Source organism: Colius striatus, chromosome 9 (genome assembly GCF_028858725.1).
Source record: "Colius striatus isolate bColStr4 chromosome 9, bColStr4.1.hap1, whole genome shotgun sequence".
NCBI lineage: Eukaryota > Metazoa > Chordata > Aves > Coliiformes > Coliidae > Colius > Colius striatus.
Genome location: NC_084767.1, coordinates 5,356,678 through 5,375,327, shown reverse-complemented (window position 1 = coordinate 5,375,327; position 18,650 = coordinate 5,356,678). Strand labels below are relative to the sequence as shown.

General features: G+C 40.7%; 1 protein-coding gene across 1 annotated transcript; it reads left to right on the top strand.

Moving 5' to 3' along the window:
- The first annotated feature begins 3,757 nt into the window (after positions 1-3,757).
- LOC104560221 (ovomucoid) lies at positions 3,758-7,713 on the top strand. The gene is made up of 4 exons (XM_010205490.1): positions 3,758-3,821; positions 5,832-5,851; positions 7,033-7,160; positions 7,668-7,713. Exons 1-4 carry the CDS (start codon positions 3,758-3,760, stop codon positions 7,711-7,713), a joined length of 258 nt encoding a protein of 85 aa, XP_010203792.1.
- The last annotated feature ends 10,937 nt before the right edge of the window (positions 7,714-18,650 follow it).

Below are 18,650 nucleotides of genomic sequence, written 5' to 3'. Positions count from 1 at the left end.
AACTACTTTACATCAATGCTTTTTGGAATGCAGCCACATAACATCCTCCCATGCAGAATGAAACAGGCACTTAAGTAATGATGTGCTGCAGCAACATATTTGGCATCACAGTTGTGCTCCATCTGGGGCTCCAAAAATAGAAGCAATATATCAAATTGGGATGGAAAAAAAATGCACTAGTATTCCATCAGATGTAACAGCCCCACTAAAGGAAGTAAACATTTGTTCACCAAGGACTTGCTTTTTCTTCTTCAAAATAACAATTTGAAGAGGTAAGAAGTTGGGAAAAGACAAGATAGAATGATAAAAGTAGAAAACTGTCAGAGGCCCAAATTAACATGCAGCTATTCAAACAGCACCTCCCAGCTCAATGGAAGCCAGTCTGGTTTTGCTGATGAGGCCAAAATTTCCCTCATATTTTTTTCCAACCAGAATATTTACCATAAATTTGAGCCTTAGTTTTGGGAATGGTAAAGAGGCCTCACTCATCTGACTCTGGGAAGCAGTTATTACTAAATAGATCTGAACATTTGCTTTCCAACAAACATCATTTTATTCAAGTAGTTCAAATGAACCCAATGTGCTACCCTATTGCCAAATCTAGAAGCGTTAACTCATAAGGACAAATAGAATATGCCACGAAGTCCCTAAGCAGCTCACTGTCAGCAACAGCTAACATTCAGCCTTGAAAACCACAGAATCAATTCAGGCTGGAACGAACCTCTGGAGCTCACCTGGTTCCCCACATTCCCACCCCACTACAAGACCATGGCCAGTTTAGAACATTTGTTAATATCTCCAGTAATCTCTCTGGGCAACCTGTTACAAAGCTTGATTACTCTCATTGTGAAATTTGTTTTCCTTATATGTAACTGGAGTTTCTCTTGCTGCAATTTGCACTGTTCTCTCCCTTCCTTTCACTGGGCACCTCTAAGAGTCTGGCTCTTGTCTTCTCTGTACACCCCTGTAAAGTAGCTGAAGACAACATGGCTTTGCCTTCTTTCTTCAGACCAAACAAACCACTTCTCTCAGTCTTTCCTAGTAGGATGTGTTTCTTCCCTCTAAACACCCTGGTGGTCCTTTGCTGGATTCGATCCAGTATTTCAGTATCTGTCTTTTGCTGGGGAGCCCAGAACTGTACACAGAACTCCAGATGCAGCCAGATACATGCTGAACAGGGGGAAATAATGATGGTTTTGACTTGATAATTACATTCTTACTAATACAGCCCAGAAGGCAGAACTGAGCTTGTTCGCTACTGAGGCAAACCATTGACTCATGTTCAACTTGTTCACCAAGAGACGAACCACTCTATTCTCCTCTCAATCTGCTGCTGAATGTTCTTGAAGACAGCACTCTGACTGAGATGAGTCTTTGGTCTACCTGAGGATGATAGATCTGAGGTTGTCAGACCAGCTCCATATGAAGACTACCAGGACAAACAACAAGCCTCTGCAAGTCTTGACAGAAAGGCACCTGGGATGAAGCATTTTTTAAGTTAAACTCAGTTAACTCAGTTAAACTCCTTCCAGTTCTGTTTTCTCCAGGGTCAACTGTGAAAGCCAAGCATATAGATACAGAGATCCTTCGATATCCTTTTAAGATGGAGTTACAGAAAATGCCTTGTGGCATTGCTTTTTTACTGAACTTCGTCCTGAGATTTTAAACACGAGTTTTACCCCACAGCAGAAAGTGAAACAGACTATTGTTTTCTATATATGGCATTTGTCTTCTCCAAGCTTCAAGACAGCTTTGATATTTCAAAATGCAAAAATCTCCAGAACTTCAGCTGACCCTCTGCTGTGCCCTGCTTGTAGGGAGCTGCTATTTGCAACATGTGACAATATGTCACAACTTCTCACCAGAACTGCACCCTTCCCTTCTGAGTGGTTTGGGCAAGCCCTACAAAGCTTATGGTCCACTGCTTAGAAAATGAATCTGAATTGGGTGCAAAAGCCATCATCAAAACACATTAACATTACCAGAAATAAAACATTCCCAGCATGGCTTTCCTGCTACGTGGCACAGGATAAGCATCAGGAGTCTTTCAACAGCCAGGCAATTTTCAAACGCTGAGAATAATCTGACCCAAAATCTGCCTTCCTCATTAGCCCCTTCCAGCCTCCAAAAGCCCTCCCTTTCTCCACTAGTCCTCAGAAAGTCTTCCCATAACTTCAAAAGTTTATATTCTTCCATTAGAAGGACAAGATGGGATGGACACTGAGCTTGCTTCAGACAGTACACTCTGTAGCACCGTATTAGGCAAAAGAATGGAACCAACGTGGCAGATTTCCTCATACCCATGTCAAGGAACTTGCGTGTTCTGTCAAGTTGCAGTTTTATAGTTTCAAGCTATCCTCAAGAGTCTTGTTTGCTCACAACTATAGTATGGTAGACCAGGAGTACCTCCTGGGTTGTCTTGGGGTTTTGCTCCTGTTGCCTAATGTTGGTAATTATCCACCAGCCAACAAACACATCCTGGGTATTCTCCATTTCAGAAAAGTTTTGAGCTTTCCAGAAGAAAAAATTCACTGACATCCTAAAGCGGCAGAAACCAGATGAACTCCAACTTAAATCCCAGGCTGTCTTTTTTGATCTCCACCTTGCAGGAATATGCACAGACGTCCAAGTTAAGAACAAAGACAAATTTCAGATGGAATCACTTGAGTAAGGGCATTTTTAAAAACCTATCTCCAAGCCTCCATCTCAAACCAGATCTTTACCTAGCCTGGCACTGGAGTTTGAGGACATCTATTAAGATGAATAAGACTCAGATCTGAGTTTCCCATTGTGTCTCTACCCCGTGTCTGCATTACAAAAGCCAGAAAACTATGCCTTTCTAATAAGTCACTAACACACTGCTGGGTTGGATTTGTTTAAAGAATCCCACATGATATGACACCTATTCTGCTGGAAACGGAAACAAAGGAGAAGATGGGTTAGCAAAGGGGTGTTCTGCATGTCTGCATGACAGCAAACTAGACAGTAACTCAGGAGGCTGCACAACGGCACTGAACTCATTGCTTCTTTTTGCAAGGCAATGAAATGCAATCTTCTCTCCTTCTGTCACAAAGCATTGTGTCTGATCTCTGAACTCGTGGAACTTTAAAGGCAGAACACTGAAAGACTGGGAGATCTTCTGGGCTGTGTGTGAAGGTGAAGGTATTCATGTGAAACACTTTTCCAAGCAGCAGTTTGAAAAGGATTGGTGCATGGCCATACTAACCAGCATCACTTCTATCCACAGCTAGTGACAAGGGTCTCCAGAATTTCAAAAGAATAGTAATTAAGCATTTCAGCTCTACTGGAATCTTCTGGCACACATCCAGCAAGAATTACCTTTTTTTTCCCCTGGGAATTGTGTTCAGCTCTAAGGGTCAATATGGCAATAGTAGAACAGCAATAAGTAACCACCTTACTGAGTCACTCCTTGAACTCACTAATGGAGTTAATTAGGCAAGGGGATTAGCCAAAACACAATACATCTCCTTTATCAACACAATCCATGCTGTGACGCTCATCTTTGGCCAGTACTTATGACCTTCATGTCGTACAGAAGACATTCTTACTGATACTACCCATGGGCAACACCTTCTTCTAATTATCTTCCCTACAAGAGGGATTTCATCATCAGGATTCTTGCTCTTCATGTGTGTGTGTATATATATCTGGTCTCACAGATGTGTGAGCACACAGTTAAGCTAAGTGTACTGGAATACTTAGAGCACAGATTGGCTGTGAAACAGGTCAAGAACCCATGTCTGCCATGAAGATAACAGGTGTCTTTTTGCTCCTCAGCCTGGCATTTCTTTGCTTAGCAAGTGAGTAACCTTTTTTATTTCCTTATATATCATAGTTCTAATGTTCAAACATTGCAATCTTCCCAGTCTACTGGGACAGTAATCAATGGTTGCTGGACTTGAGGGACAGAAAGCAAGTGAAATTTTATGCTTGTGCACTGTTTAGCAAGCAATATTGCACCAGCTTTACAGTTGCCAATTTGAGTAGATGAAACATATTCCTCGAAGGTGGTGTGAATCAGAGCTGCATTCTGTATCATAACTAAAAAGCAAGTAACTGTAAAGCCTCAGAACTAAAGCAGGTTTTTACTTACTTATTGTCTGTTCCACCTGAGCAGGGAGCTTGGAGCTGATGAGGTCCTTTACCTGCCAAACTGAGCAAGCAGGAGACAGTTGGTTATGCAGAGGCCACATAACATGGCTATGAATAACCTCTTTGTGATGTTAGTTCTCTAGGCTGGAGAGAGCTTTGAGGTGCAGGTTGCTGTGGTAAAACAGGGAGCTGGGATGAATTTCCCAAAAATTTGCATTAAAAAAAAGAGAGAAGGATATAGAAAAATAAGTACATTTAGAATAACTGAAAGAGGACAGTGTAAACCTTTGCTGCTAGTAGTATTGCAGTTCAATAGCATTAGGGATGTTAAAGAAGCAAAACAATGACAATGTTAAAACAGAGCCAAAATCATGAAACAAAATATTCTTCCATTTTGAACAGCTCTGAAAAATTTGCTTTGAAAATTGGCTCAAAATCAAAATTCTTATGAAAAAAAAAAGGTCAATTTCCATGACATGGCATGCTTTGGATGGGAACACTTGTCTGCAATCAAACTTTCTGGATTAATACTTTTTGAGTCACTTTTTGTTTTCCAAACAGATGGTGGATACAAAACGGTTAGGAGAGGAAAACCGAAATCTTCATTTCTGTGGATGTGGGTTAAATCTGATCCAATTCCACAATAATGAAAACTCAGTCAAATTTCTGGGGATACAGACTGAAAATAGACATGGAGCACTGTTTATTCTAGTTTTCTTTACCTTGGACAACAGTATTTGATACGAAGATGTAAGCAGCTGCATGAAAGGAAGTTTCAGTGGGAAGCTGAATAGCTTTAAAACCAAAAAAAGAAGCTACCTTTAGACAGAAAGACAAGTTGTAGAGCTGTACTGCCTTTTAGATCATAGTGCTTTTTCTTCCTGCTCCTTCTATACAGAAGCCTCTACCTGATAACTTTTATCCCTTGGCATCCACAGAACGATGATTACATGACAGGAGAAGAACAAAATACATTCCTAAAGAAAGTAACAAATGTGTCACCACAATGAAGACACACCAATGTTACTTGATTACTTTCTGGGAGGTGTAATTACCATTGTTTTGAAGGAGCTTTTTGAAGCCCCACCTGAGAACAGGGCTCCATTATGTTAGATACCATGTGTGTCCAAAATAGGAGCCAATCCTTCTGCCAAATAGTTTAGAATCCATGTCAACTGGCAAAGGAAAACACCTTCAAAAGTGGTAATTTGGATCATAACACATTATTATCATTATATATATTTAGTGATATATTTTTATCAAGGTATTATCTTCATTATTGACAGAATATCAGAGTATAAAAGGGCCATGTGATTTGCTTACAGTCACATATGAACTGTTTTTATAAACTCAGGGAAGTAAAACCCAGTCATACTCAACAACTAATTCATCCTAAACAGACTGGCCATTGAATGTAACATTGACTCCTGGGTCTTCAATCTTTCTCTGGTGAAAAGGGGAACAATGGCCTTCACCACCTCTGATAGCAGAGTGTTGCAGTTGCTGACACAGATTGCTAAGGTAAACAAGATAACAAAGTCCACCTGTTTAATAGGTCCTGACACCTGTACCTTACTAAACACTGAAAAACTATATCAGTATTTTCTTTCAAGGAGGGAAGAGAGTTGGTGTGGCTGGTGCTAATGAAGCCACTCCACTTGCAAAGTGAATGTTAAGTCTGTTTCATTTTATCTTTTGTGTCTCTGCTTATGTTACAGATGCTGCCAGGCAGGATAAGGTGAGTCATTTTATCCTTTATTTCTGGATTAAAAAATATAGGTTGTAACAGTTGGTCCTATACTAGCACAACATAGACAGCCCCTGATGCCTAAACCTGCACCAAGACCTCCATTCTTGTCCAGGAAGGACCTGATCCACTCTTCACACCAAACTAAGTATCTTCCTTATTTTACCAGCTGTTACACATCCATGTATGGGGCAAATTCACTTAGTTACTAGCTTTCTTATTAGCTGGCCCTTACTTGTCACAAGTTGCCGACTGACCAGTTTTAAAATAAGCTCCAATACATACATTTATAATCCATATTTTTGGTAGATCTTCAGAAAGGAGAAGCTCTAGTCATAGTGTCCCTCTAAAGACCAAAAAGCTTCAAGTTGCCACAAGAGTAGCAGCAAAAACAGGTGAAGCAATTTTAATTACAACAGGCCTGGTAAGGACAGGTGTTTTCCCATGCAAGCAGACCCTAGGCTTTTGAGGATGACAAACAGCACATTAAAGGCAGAAGGAATTCCTTGCTTGGCAGATACTACACATGACGTTTACTTGACGGGAGAAGACTGAGCTCCAAAACCAGGACAGGAGTGTTTTCAGTCATTTCTGTTCTTAGTTTGTACTCTCATTTTCGTGTGTAAGACTGTAATGAATACAGTCCCACTATCAGATGAGGGCCCTTTCACAGTTTCATTTCACACTAATAGTTACATAAAACTTTACTTAATTCCAGCTGGGTGGATCCTTTCATCAGCATGAAAAGTATAAAGAGCCGGTACTTGGGCAATAAAGAAACAGAAACCCCACATGTCCTTGTAGAACTAATCTCACCTGAAATTACTGACAATTGCAATCAGGTAGAAAAAAAACCATCAAGACTCAACTTTTGTGTAGGTGGAAAAGAGGCTGTGTTTTTTCCAGTGACTTTGCTGTGTATCTCACTAAGAATAAAGTCCCTGAATGTCTCACTACCTGACATGAGTAGCATCACACACATCTCTGTCAGAAGGAATGTTTCTTTTTTGGGGCTTAAGCTCAGCTAATAAAGACGGTGGAGCCCCCCCTGACTGTGCTGCTCTAGAGCAGCTAACAAGCTTGTCCATCAATTTCATATATTCATTGTTTCTGTAGGCCAATGGAGAATGTGAGAAAGATGGGTTAAAAGAAAAATGGTAATGTATTTACAGATAGACTGCAGTGAATATAAGAGGTTACAGAGAGGAAGACCTATTTACTGTGAAAAACTCTATCAACCTTTTTGTGGCTCTGATGGAAAAACATATAACAACAAATGTACTTTCTGCAAAGCAGTCCTGTAAGTACAATACTCCTTAATTCCTTCTGAACAAACCAAAACCTGAGATTAGCCAAGTTATCTGATATTTCCATTCCACCTAAGTGCTATCATTATTCTCAGAGTCACTACTCCTCTGCTTCCTTGCTCTAATCTTTACAGACTAATTGCTTTTCTCATCAATGAGGTACAATCGATCTAAACAAACGACCTCAATATTTGTGTGAGCAACTTCCTATTCTAGCAGGAACTGTGGAAATTGGGCAATAAAGGGAAGAGTCCAATGAGCAAAACAGGGCACCTGGACTCAAATGAGGTCATGTAAAAATTCAAAAGTAGCACTGGAAATAGCTTGGGGTTTATGGATGAAATGCAAAAAGAAATGCTTACAGATCAGTGCCTTCTTGTCTGCTACAAATGTTTATAGTGTCTTCTCTGTTAGCAAGTTGTTAGCTGAGGACTTCAATGAGATTTTAGCTCACAATGTTAAATTTCCTGTCTGCAGTGTCTATGTCCTTTCCTTTGCAGGAGAAGCAGAGACACCTTACATATGAGACAAGCAGGGCCATGCTGAACGAATTCTGTGTGGCTCAGAAGAGTGCTGAGAACAGCTTTACACTGCCTTATCACAACCTCTTAATTTCATTCATCCTGCCTCTTCTGATGATGGTGAACAAAGCACAAACTAAAGAAGCCTTTCAGTTCCACTCTGTCATTTGCTGCTTCTCTCTGCTCCAGAGTGTTGGGATTGTCGCTTATGTCTTCCCTGCAAAGCACTTCCTTGGGATCCTCAGGAGCTTTCCTGTTTCTGTAGTAAGTTGGTTTTCACTTAAGCCCTTCGTTATATGTTTGTCTCCACAGTTAAAGTTCAAATTTTCTGACAAGGTCATCTGATTTTAATGGCCACAAGTCAGTGCAGGTATTGTCTCTGCTTTCCTTCTTGGTGAAGTGTTTTCCCTCATTAACCCAGAAACTTTTGCAGAGATTTCTTTTCAAAGGCTTCAGCTTTCCTACACAGTGCTTTGGCTCTTCCAGTTTTGTAGCTAAATTTTTCATTCTCATCTTTCTTCTAACTTTGTACAACTCTGACTTATATACATTGTTTAGCTACTTTGTTTGCATGTTTAATAAAATACACTGACTCTTTTTTTTTCCTCCATGATAGTGTTTCTAGACAGTATGTTTATTGCATCCATTATTCACAAATAAGATATTTCCTGAGTTACAGAAAACAATCAGAGCAGGAGCTAGGGCCAGAGGTAAAAAAACCCCAAAGCCTGGAAGACAGAAGTTGTAACACTGATAATATGCACTAGATGGCCTCATGTTACCGGAATTTGCCCTGCAATCTGGCTCTATTGTTTTTCCTTCAAATGAACTCTGATGAACTGTAAGACTGCATAGACTTCATGGCAATGTCTCTATTAAACCCTTTCATTTAAACGTGATTGTTAATGATTCTGTTCATATCTGATAAATTGGCTGCTTTCAGACCTGAAGAAATTTCTGGTTTGCTCTTGCATCCTCATTATCTTCATTAAGATACATTTTCCCAGAATTTAAGCTAGTGAATGACTGACTTATTGGGCTTACACATGAAGAAACTTCTGGAACTGGAATATGAGTATCATTTTTGATCACTTCTGTCTGGTGCCCTACTTGGGCTGGAGTAAAAGTCATACCTCAACACATGGAAAATAAGGAAAGAAGCTCGTGTCCTTGCCTATGAAGGCAGGATACCAAAAAGCCCAGCCATTCCACTGCTGGATGAACATTGCTGCAGCATCAAGCAGACTACATTCTTTAATGGTGAAGGACCAGGAGGCTCTGTTGGTTGATGGTGTTAGTACGTGCTCATTTGTCATGGCAGAGCTGAGACCATCACCCTCATTGCCTGTAGAGGAGAAAGGCTGTTGGGCTTTATGTGATGCTGATTAATAACCAAAGAGAGTGTCTTTCATATGTGACTTCTTCATCAAGGACTTAGTGCAAAGGACAGAGATCTGAGCACTCAAACTCCATCACCTTTACTTTGAAACTGTTAAGATGGTTCTGGTGGTATCCTACCTTGGATCAAAATTCTTCCCAACAGTTCTGAGGCACGTCTTGGGAGGCCAGGGTCCATTCCCAAATAGGAAACTGGATGTAGGCATCCTGATTTGGAAGCTAAAATAATGTCATAGCACAGATGTGACAAGACTCTACTAGCTGGCCTCTGGATGAGAGAGGCTCTGTTTTGTTTGTTAGAACACACTGATGTAACCCTACTCTCTGGTCTGATTAATAACATGAACTGGCTGAGCTATTTTTTACACTAATTGCCCATTACACCTAGTACATCTGGAACATCTGCAAGACTGATCAAGTTGAAAACAGCAAAAAATGAAAGGAAGATTTGAGGATTAATGAAATGCTAGATTAAGTATGTAAATACAGTGCTATTTTCCAACCAAGCAAACACCGTAAAAAGTAAATACTCTGCATTTCTACATCAACTAATACTAAATAATGAGTGCATTTAACAAAGGACTTCTTTTTCCTGACTGTACAGTTCCCTAACACATTGCATTTCTGGGCAACATAGCAGTAGCTACTGAATGTTATGTAAGAATTGGCCAGAATGACTTCTTAACATCATCATATGCTGTTCCCAGTCACTGGTGTATCCAGTGAAACCACAGATAGTAAAATAGGAGACTAAGGACCTGCTTTTGGGATGGAGTGCTGTTCATTCACCACTGTGGGAGCTTTCAGACTCCTTTCTAAGGGACAGTGGTGTTCTTAGTACCTCAAAAAACTACCCAACACTCTGGATCATTCAAAGGCCACTGAAACTGATGGGAGGCTACCTGTGACTTTGGCTTTAACTCCCATCTTTCAGACAGGAGAAATGGGCATGTTCTTTAATAGGTGGTACATAAGCACTTTGATGTTCTACTGAGGATATCAATTTAGAACAACAGTCTTAGCTAAGTGGCAGGATAAAACTGGAAACTTAGAGATTGAGACTAATGAAGATAGATGAAGAGTTTCTGCAGAGATCACAGGCCCATTCTCTTTGTAACTGAAGTCAGGATTAATTGGCATCTTGATGTGTCAGACAGACTGCTGTTCTGCATGGTGGATCACACAAGTGTGCAGGGAACAGAAAGCTCTTAGAGTGAGGAGTGTGGTCACTCTCTTCATAGTACCTCCCAGACTGTGTTTCTGCTTGGTGTATTTCTGTCAGACCTTATGTGTGGTGGGGAGAAGTTGTGGAGGGGCTCATCTTCAGGGGCTGTGTTCTTCACAAAAGAGAAAAAGCACAGTTAATTGAGAACAAGCTGTGGTTTCCTACAATGCCAATTTATCAATGTTATTCCAGAAAAGCTGGCAGAACAAACCACATTTATAGTCTTCATCTTTGCACTTTTAACAAAGGCTTAGTTAACATAGGCTACTTCCATAAAACCAAATGACCATTTCATGGTTACTAAAGAGAGCCTTGCCAAACAGCAGGTTTCTATCACATGTGTTTCTTTATTTAGTCCCTTCATCATTAGTACTTGCTGATTGTGGGAAGTTTGTGTTGCTATGAACTATGTTCTGATGGATATGCTTAAACCATTTTTTTCTTTAGGCTGTCCCAGCTGCTGATGCAAGTTTTCAGAAGGTAAAATGCTTTCTTCAGATTATCACAAGCTAAAGGTGAAATGCAACAGGTACTACAAATCTTAGGAAATCTGAGAGGAAACCATCAGGAGAAAAAAAAAGCTCAGGGAAGATTTTAAACACAGAAGCTGGAGGGGATTTGTCCATTCCTTCTCCTTGTTATCTTCTCAGGTTTTCTTTAGTGCACAAACCAGAGCAATATAATCTTTGCCAATTCCTAAGGGCACATCTGTCAGCTGAAAAAGATCTCAGGTGAAACACATATTGACCATACAACCGTCTTTCTTTTCCCATGATTGCTTGGTGGAGAAGGATCCATGTATTCAGCTAAGCCATGTACTCAAGAATCCTGTAGGCTTAATGAGACACTAATAAAGGGTTAGGTGCAGATGGCATCTTTCTATCTTCTCTACGAAATCAAGAGGCTGGAAGTCCTTGTGATTCTAACACAAACTTTGGGACTTTTTAGTGGTTACTATAGTTATCTTCCCACTCTCTTTCAACCCAGAGTGAACTTGTGTGAATAAATGGTGGTGAACACTAGAATGGTGGCATATATTATGAAAATGCTGATGTAAACTGGCATTAGGGGTTTTTTTCCATTTTTCTCTGATAGGGATGTTACATCCCATTGAAATATTTTCTAGTGAAGTTGCAGGGAAGACACTTGACTAGAAAATCATTGCAATAAAAATCCTCCATTGGATCACCAGACTATTCAGGTACTTCCAATGAACTTTTTCTTTCTTCTTTAGCTAGACTGCTCACATTAGTACCTCCACCACTAATTAAATATGTTGCTGCTAAAGAGATAAACTGTTTTAAGGTAATAAGAAACTGTTGGTTAGAGCCACGAGTTTTCATGACCTCTAGCTCAAGAACACAAGACTTAAAGGGCTGTGTGTATGGACTGGTGAAAGAGGCTAGTCAGATGGCTCTGGCTATTATCTTTCAGTTTAGGATATGTATAAAGCATGTGGGTTTATAAATCAGTGTCAGCAAAAAAAAACCTGCCAGTATGAAATGTTACTGCTTATCAGCTAGAGTTGTTTCTTGCAAAAGAGATAAGCTGAGAAAGGAAAGGAACTGAATTCTCTTATTATTGAATGAGAGGAATTAAGAGAGGACGTTGGCAGAAAATTCTTCTGTCTGTCCTAAGGCACAGACTAAAGTCACCACTGTCATGAATTCTGTTTATCTGGAAATCAAGTCCCAGCAATTAAGCAGTAAGAATGCAAATGAGCAAGGTAACATTGAAAAAGTTTCTCAGAGCTCAAAGGTTTGTGGCTCTGGACAGTCAACCTAAAAAGATTCGCACAACAGGTCACCTTGCCCTGAATGTGTCTTAACCAAGAAAGATCAAAATGAGAAAACAAAGATCAAATTGGGAAAACAAAGCCACTGTCATTTCATTATGATGTCAGAAATTCCAGCAGACCATTTGAGGATATTCTCTGCCTTCTAGCTTGGTTTGTTATAGCCTAAGAGGATATTCACACCATCTTCTTTAGTATATTGAGATCCTTTACTATGTGTGTGTGGACCAAACCTAAGATAGTAACTTTCATATGCAGCCAATGCACACCCAGAAAGGTGATTCAAAGCCCTGTAAGAAGTCTAAAACAGTTCACCATAGACACCTGTGTCTGCCACAGATCCCTGAGACTGTAATTTGCTTCTGGTAACTTCTGACATGAAACAGCAGATAAGAGCAGCTGGAGAGCAGTACTTTCCAACATGGTGTGCTTGTGCTTTCCATCAGCTCCTGCTAGCATCACGTGCTGGCCCATATCTCTAGATAACGCTGAGGAGCATAATGGCTTTTGCCACATACCAGAGCAAAGAACATGATTTGCAAATTGCTGTAAATGACTTCTGAAGAAAATGCTGAAGCAGCCAGACAATCTGGATGGTCAAGTTTGCGTGGTGGAGCAACAACAGAGAAATATGGGGAAGGAAAACTATACATAGCTTGAGTGAGCTGATGAAACATGCTCAGATATAGTTTGATAGAAAATAGAGGTAGTTAGATATCGACATTGAATGGAAAAATAGAACAGACTCCTTGCATTTGTTGAGGATTAGAGTTCTCAATATCTCTGCACTGAAAAGGTACACACTTATCATTGATGTGTCTGTGTATATGTGGAGGAGAAGGAAGGGCTTTCGTAGTAAGGTCTTCTGACATTTCCTTTTTCACTTCTGTGACAAAAGGTAATGAAATACAGGCCTGACAATCAGATGGGCTGGACTCCTGAAAAAGAACAGGCCAGTGCTATAACAAAGCTACTTCACTTGTCCATAAAGCCAGCACTGTGTTTTCTGATATTGTTAGTTTCTGATACCATTGTTAATGTCATTCTAGCATACAAGTGCAGCAGATGAAGAGTTCTGGTGGTCCACATGCTCAATCTAAGAGATGGATTCTGCCCCTAAGACCTCAGAGATTGACCTGGAAAGCAAACTGTTGAGGGGGAATATAGGCACTTTAATGAAAGCCTTTTATACATCAGAGATGTATGGGTGAGCCAGAAACAACATCCAGGTCTCCTGCCTCCTACATGAGCAATTACCTTCTTGAAGACATCAAGGACAAGATTAAAAACTGCCAGCTGGGCTCTATGGTTGCTATTACTTAAGTCATTCTATAGATGAGACCAGAATCCCACATAGTGGGATCCCAGGTGAGTGACTGGTAAAGTATAATGGAATATAATTCACATTCAACTGGCTTCATTATGGTGGATCAGATCTGGTCAGCCTTGGAGAGCTGCATTCTAACCCTACTCTAAAAACAGTGTGATAACTGTCCAGGCTGCTTATACAAATTAACTCAAAGGTTATCTCATGCTTGTCAAGTGTTTCTAGTTACTACAATTATGTGGTGTTTCTGTATCTTTTAACAATACAATGATTTTCAAAAGAAATCCAGGCCCTCACTGTCAAAAGATAGAAAATGTAAGCAGCAGGCATTTCCAATTATTTGATCTTAAGATCATAAAGCCTTACTCCATAAGTCTCTGTAACTTGTGGCTGCAAAGAGAACTGCTAAAAAGAAATAAATGTCACCACCAAAATACCAGTGAAGTTCTGAACACTTAGTACTCTTTATTTCAGACATATGACAAGAAGCAGACACCTTAAAAGTTTAAGTTTTTATTTGCATATGCATGGCATTGCTTTGAAACATTCCTCAGCTGGCTTCAACACAAAAATAAATGAGATGGGAGAGGATTAAAAGCAAGTCTTGAGCTGAGGGAATGGGTATATGGTGCTAAATGAATGCTGATTATCTTAGTTATAAGCTTTGAAATATACATTAAAAATACTTTTTTTCTTAGCAAATATGACACCTTTGACAGTAAAGGAGATTGGAATGTTATCCCACTACTTTTGCACATAACATGCACACTCTCACATGCTCTGAACAGATATGTTTCCATGTCTCTCCAAAGCTTTAAAAATGACAGTGCAGAACATCAGAGTACCAAAGCTAGGTATTTCAGCAACAACCCACAACCAACACACATACAGTGTATCAAACCACGAAGGAGGAAAACAAACTGGTGACTAAGGAAATGCAGATTTTTTTACAAGAAGAAATGGCTATAGGATTCTACATACAACAGAGAGGGTCCTCTTCTCAGTTTAACAAGCCACATGGAGAAAAAGACATATCTGTAATGAAAAACAAAATAAAAAGTCATGATGACAGTCAAGAAGCATGAGACAGGCAGATGGTTGAACAAATTCCATATATGTGCCACTGTCCCATTCTGCCATAAAGGGCTCTCTGTAATCTTCCCACAAACTGACAAAAACTGATACCCCTTGTCACTTGTGTGAAATTAAACAGCCAGTAGTACCTAGGAAATTCCAAGCAATGCCTCCACGTTTTCAAGCAACCAAAACATGCTACAAGGCTATTCTGAAGGTGCTTACTGGGCAGCTGAACTGTCTCTTTCTTGCCGGAGGAAATCACAACAGCTTCTATCAGTGAGGTTAACAGAAGACAGCCCTGGGTGGCTTATAGTCAGGTAAGACAAGACAATTGCACTCAGTGCAACCAAAGCACCTGGGCAGCAGGTGGACTTCCCATTTATGAAACTGGAAATGTAATTCCAAGGGTCCAAGTGCCACTAGAGTGGTACTTTCTCCTCTGAATTAACTTACTTCAAGTGCACGGCACCATATTTGTTTGAAAGTGCATCTAAATCCTTCCACAATTAAAATAGTGAGAAGGGATTACACGACTCTGTAAACCTCCATGACTGTCAACAGCAAAATAGTGAGAAGGGATTTCACGACTCTGTAAACCTCCATGACTGTCAACAGCACTATGGATCTGTTAATAATATACTTTATACTATTGCTAGGAGGTCCAAGCTTAGACCACCTTCCCTAAAGTACTCCCAGAATCCTCTCAATTATGTCTCAAGGTCAAACACATAGTGAGGGCAGCCCTGAGTTGTAACGTGCAGGTATGGATAGAGGCACTATGGTGGCATTTCAAAGAAACAGGCAGACAGCAAATATTAACAATAATATCTTTTTTCCAATATCAGTGCTATGCTAACTCTAATGTTTTGATAAAATGATCTTGAGCTTCTTTAAGTGAAGAGGGACATTTTCAAGGTCTGCCTGGACACATTCCTATGCGACCTGATCTAGATGGACTTGCTTCTGCAGCGGGGTTGGACTAGATGATCTCCAAAAGTCCCTTCCAACCCTACCATTCTCTGATTCTAGATGCATATCAGAAATAGAACTCGCTGTTTCTAAGCTTAACTTTGTTAAAATATCTTTATGCAGAGAAGACACAAAAAACCCCCATGAGGCTAGATATTTAAACCTTGGTGAAAATACTACTGATATGTAAGAGGAACCCTTTATGTCAGAATCACTTTGATTCACATTTATCGGGTATCAGCTTTGGAGAGAGGAGAAAAATACTAACTGCTGACTCAGGAATTTTTGGAAGGAAGAAGTGAGGTCTAGGGTAGGGGAAAGCAGTGTCTATGAGTTATTGTGATGGAGTAGGGGCAGATATAATAAAAGTGACACAGAAGTTGTGAATGAGAAGTTATAGTAAATTTGTTGGGTTTAGAAGATTTTTCTCAGCTTCAAGTTTCTGTTTAGAAGTAGGTGGCTATTTAATAAGAGGTTCCCTTAGAAGCTTTAAGTTTTGAAATATTATTGAGTTTTTGCTAGCCACTTCATATGTAGTTAGTGCCTAATTTTGTCATCAGCTGGGAGGGAGACATTCATTGTCTCAGAAGACTAAAGCTCAGAAGCATGTCTTTGGGAGGCTGGTAAGCATTGAGAGCCTGTGGTTTGTACACTTTTTGCTTTAAAGCATAAAGGAATGCATTAATTCCTTCAGGTATTTTAATTTTTTAGTCAATGATACTTGTGTTACAGAAGTTAAGATCATGAAACCTCCCTAAGATATAAACTTGCTGTATGTGTGTCCAAATAGCTTCCACTTGCTGTAAAGGAGAGGATAAAAGGAAGCAAAGTCACTGCTCTAATATTAATTTAAGAAAGAATAGCCTCTTAACTTTTTACACTTCTCAGTAGTGTGCAATATGTACTGCAGTGTGCTATTTCATTTAAAATTTGATCTGATGGCTGTTCAGCATCTGTAGTTTCTAATTGTTATGCCTTGGGGTTTAGATTAGATAACTTCAGGTGCCTCAAACTCTAAACTTTCTCATATGTAGCAGTGGCAAGAGAAAGAAATAGAATCATCAAACTGCTTTCCAAGATCCAGGTATTAACATTCATGGCAAGTTCCTGCATTTCTGTAAAGAAAAAAAGAAGAGGGTAGTTTTGGTTTCTGCTGTCTGTCTTGTAACTACCTAACTAGTCATATATTATGACTGTTTTATGTGTAAGTTTAAATGACAGTTAAATCAAACTGCCCTGCCCAAATTCCTCAATTCAGTTTTGTCTCTGTGGTGCTGTTCTTACATTCTTATTGCCACTAAACGTGTCCCCCCTGCCTTTGGGTGAGGGAAGGGCAAGAACAAGTATTACTAGACTCAAATCCTGCTATTAAAGGAACTAGTGTTTCACTCTTCTCATTTTCTTTTCAGAGGAAACTGAAAAGAAACTTTCCACATATTTTGGGGTGTAAATTTTTTAGATGCTGTTGTTGATATCTAAAATCCACACTGATTACCAACAAGAGCATCTGTCCTTGACCTTGGTAACAGCTGTTACCAACTGTTCAATGTTGACCAATAGCATCAGTGGCACCAGCACATCTCCTTCATCTTAAGTTCATCCTATTCTGTCACAGGGTCATTATTTTCCTCCTGTATGTTGCCTTCTCCTGCTTTTTTTTCCCTCTGCACTGATGGAATCTTACAGGAATGGAATGTGCTAGGCTGTGAGCAGATCATATGAGGTATTAGCTTATAGATGTTCCTGTTGCCTTTGCTGTAGAAGTTGGCTGAGGGATGAAGAAAAACAAGACTTGGACAGAGTAGGTATTTTGTGGATACAAATATGACTTGGACCAGCCAGTTACTTCCTCAACTTGAATAAAGATGGTAGGGACAAGTTAATGCAGCTGGCAAGCTGCTTCCAATTATCAGAAACAGGTGCTGCAGGTTAATCAGTTGAGTCCTGGGTGATTATATGGGTGCAAGCAGCATATAAGGAAGTAGCTAGCAAATGAAGGGTGGTGTTGGGTTGACTTTTCTGGTTGCACTGTGTGCATCTTTGTATGGACATTTGCTACCTTTTCTCCATCTTTGAATGAGCATCACTTGCATCCATCACAACAGTATTTGATTTTGTACTCTTGAGAATTGCTTCTAATATGCAAGAGGAAAAGCTAATGAGGAACTCCTCCTGAAGTCGTTTCACAGATGGGGTATGTGTAACAGCAGACTAAATGTGAGTGCTACTGCATGCATCTTCTGTGTGACTCTTCACAAGAGATGATGTGGTGCTTCCTTGTATACATGACTGCTAACTGTGTTTCTGTGTCTCTGCTCATTCTGCAAGGTCAAACTAAAAAAAATCCTTTTTATTACATCAGACTTCACCAGAGTGCTGTGGGTTATTCTGGGATGGTCATTAATCCAGTAACTTGTTGCACCTTGGCCTTCATAGGAAATAAACCACAAACAGAGGCTCGGTAATAAAGGGAGTTGGTTACTCAGTTCCTCAGGGTTTGCATGACATAGTAAAGGGTGATTTCTACCGGGATCGATCCCAAGGCACTGGTTAAAAGATAAGCTAATTAAATGCTGCAACCACACGTTGGCAAAGGCAGGGAGGAGGACTCTGGGGGCCAGGCTAAAGCCTTTGCAGATAACATATCACCTGTCATCTCATACACAACTGGGGGTTGGGCTACACGTTTTATTGTTACATTTCCTTCTACACGTGTCCAAAGTGACCACAGAGTGTCAGCATGACCTGCTTTAATCCCCAGCTCCTCAGCAGTGTGTGGCCACACACATCGTACCACAACTCGCCAATCCCTCGGGGTTTGCTTACTCCCTTTCCTTTCACACCACGCGAGGGACGTCCCTGCCCCTCAGCTGGCAGGCAGCGCTCTTGGCAGCCTGTGCCGCGCTTCTCCGCCCTGTCACCGGCGCTGCGGACGCGCGTCCTGCCAGCTGAGGTGAAGGGAGGCGAGCTGAGGGCTGGGCAGGGCCGCGCCTCAGTCCCCACCGCCATGGCGGCTCCGCTGAGCCACGCAGCCAAGATGGCAGCCGCGGCGCCGCACTCAAGATGGCGCCGGCGGAGCCCCCGCCCCTCGCTGCTTCAAGATGGCGGCGGCGCGTCCCGGTTGCCAGCCAGTCCGGAAGCGTGGCCGGAAGCGCGGCAGCGCCGGCGGAA

Excerpts from the sequence above, each read along its gene's own strand:
- LOC104560221 (XM_010205490.1), top strand. The coding sequence starts at position 3,758 with ATGTCTGCCATGAAGATAACAGGTGTCTTTTTGCTCCTCAGCCTGGCA. Across the intron at positions 3,822-5,831 it reads GGCATTTCTTTGCTTAGCAA|ATGCTGCCAGGCAGGATAAG; the intron begins GTGAGTAACCTT and ends CTTATGTTACAG. Across the intron at positions 5,852-7,032 it reads ATGCTGCCAGGCAGGATAAG|ATAGACTGCAGTGAATATAA; the intron begins GTGAGTCATTTT and ends ATGTATTTACAG.